General features: G+C 69.8%; 1 protein-coding gene across 1 annotated transcript in view; it reads left to right on the top strand.

The window, feature by feature from the left end:
- Positions 1-626, top strand: part of GRAMD4 (GRAM domain containing 4) — a 71294-nt gene that overhangs the window by 69811 nt on the left and 857 nt on the right. Inside the window, exon 15 of the mRNA XM_015570732.1 lies at positions 165-624. Within this exon, the coding sequence (XP_015426218.1) occupies positions 165-624 (460 nt within the window). The remainder of the gene's footprint in view (positions 1-164; positions 625-626) is intronic.

The raw sequence follows: 626 nt of genomic DNA, 5'->3' as shown, positions 1-626 counted from the left end.
GCTCCTGCCTGGTCAGGGCCCTCGAGGCCTCCCTGCTGCGCCCCCAGCTCCTGTCTGTGTCCCTGCACCCGGCCTCGCCCCCTTCCCCCTTGGGGTTGCGCCTGGCGTCCTCACACAGATGGGGAGACAGCACCGCGAGGTGGGCCAGGCGGGCAGGGCCTGAGCCCCTCGTCCCCCGCACACACCCCTCAGGGCAGGTCTAGGTGAGAGCCGACAGCTGCCCCTCCTCTGGCATTTTCTAGCCGGTTTCCCCACGTGTGGTCACATGGAGTGGGTGCAGGTGTGTGTGGTGCGGGGGGCGGGGGGCGCACACACTCGTCGGGGGCAGGGCCCACCAGCTCCCCAGCACAGACTCAGTCTTTTTCCCTGTGGCTGGGAAGCCAGGCCTGTGGCCCCACGGAGCAGGCCCGGGTTTGGGGAGGTGGCACGGCCCCGTCCCCAGGGAGAGGCCTGTGGTGACCTCCTGCTCGTCTTTCAGTACAAGGTCCTCTCTGTCCTCCCGGGGTCGGGCATGGGGATCGCCGTGACGACGCCATCAACCCAGAAGGTAAGTGCTGAGCAGGCGGGGGCCCCGGGGCCAGGGCAGAGCCACCGACCTGCCAGGCTCCAGGTGGGCAGGGGCCTGT

This window comes from Myotis davidii, unplaced genomic scaffold, assembly GCF_000327345.1.
Source record: "Myotis davidii unplaced genomic scaffold, ASM32734v1 scaffold67, whole genome shotgun sequence".
NCBI classification, from domain to species: Eukaryota; Metazoa; Chordata; class Mammalia; order Chiroptera; family Vespertilionidae; genus Myotis; species Myotis davidii.
This window is presented reverse-complemented; position numbering and strand designations above follow the sequence as displayed.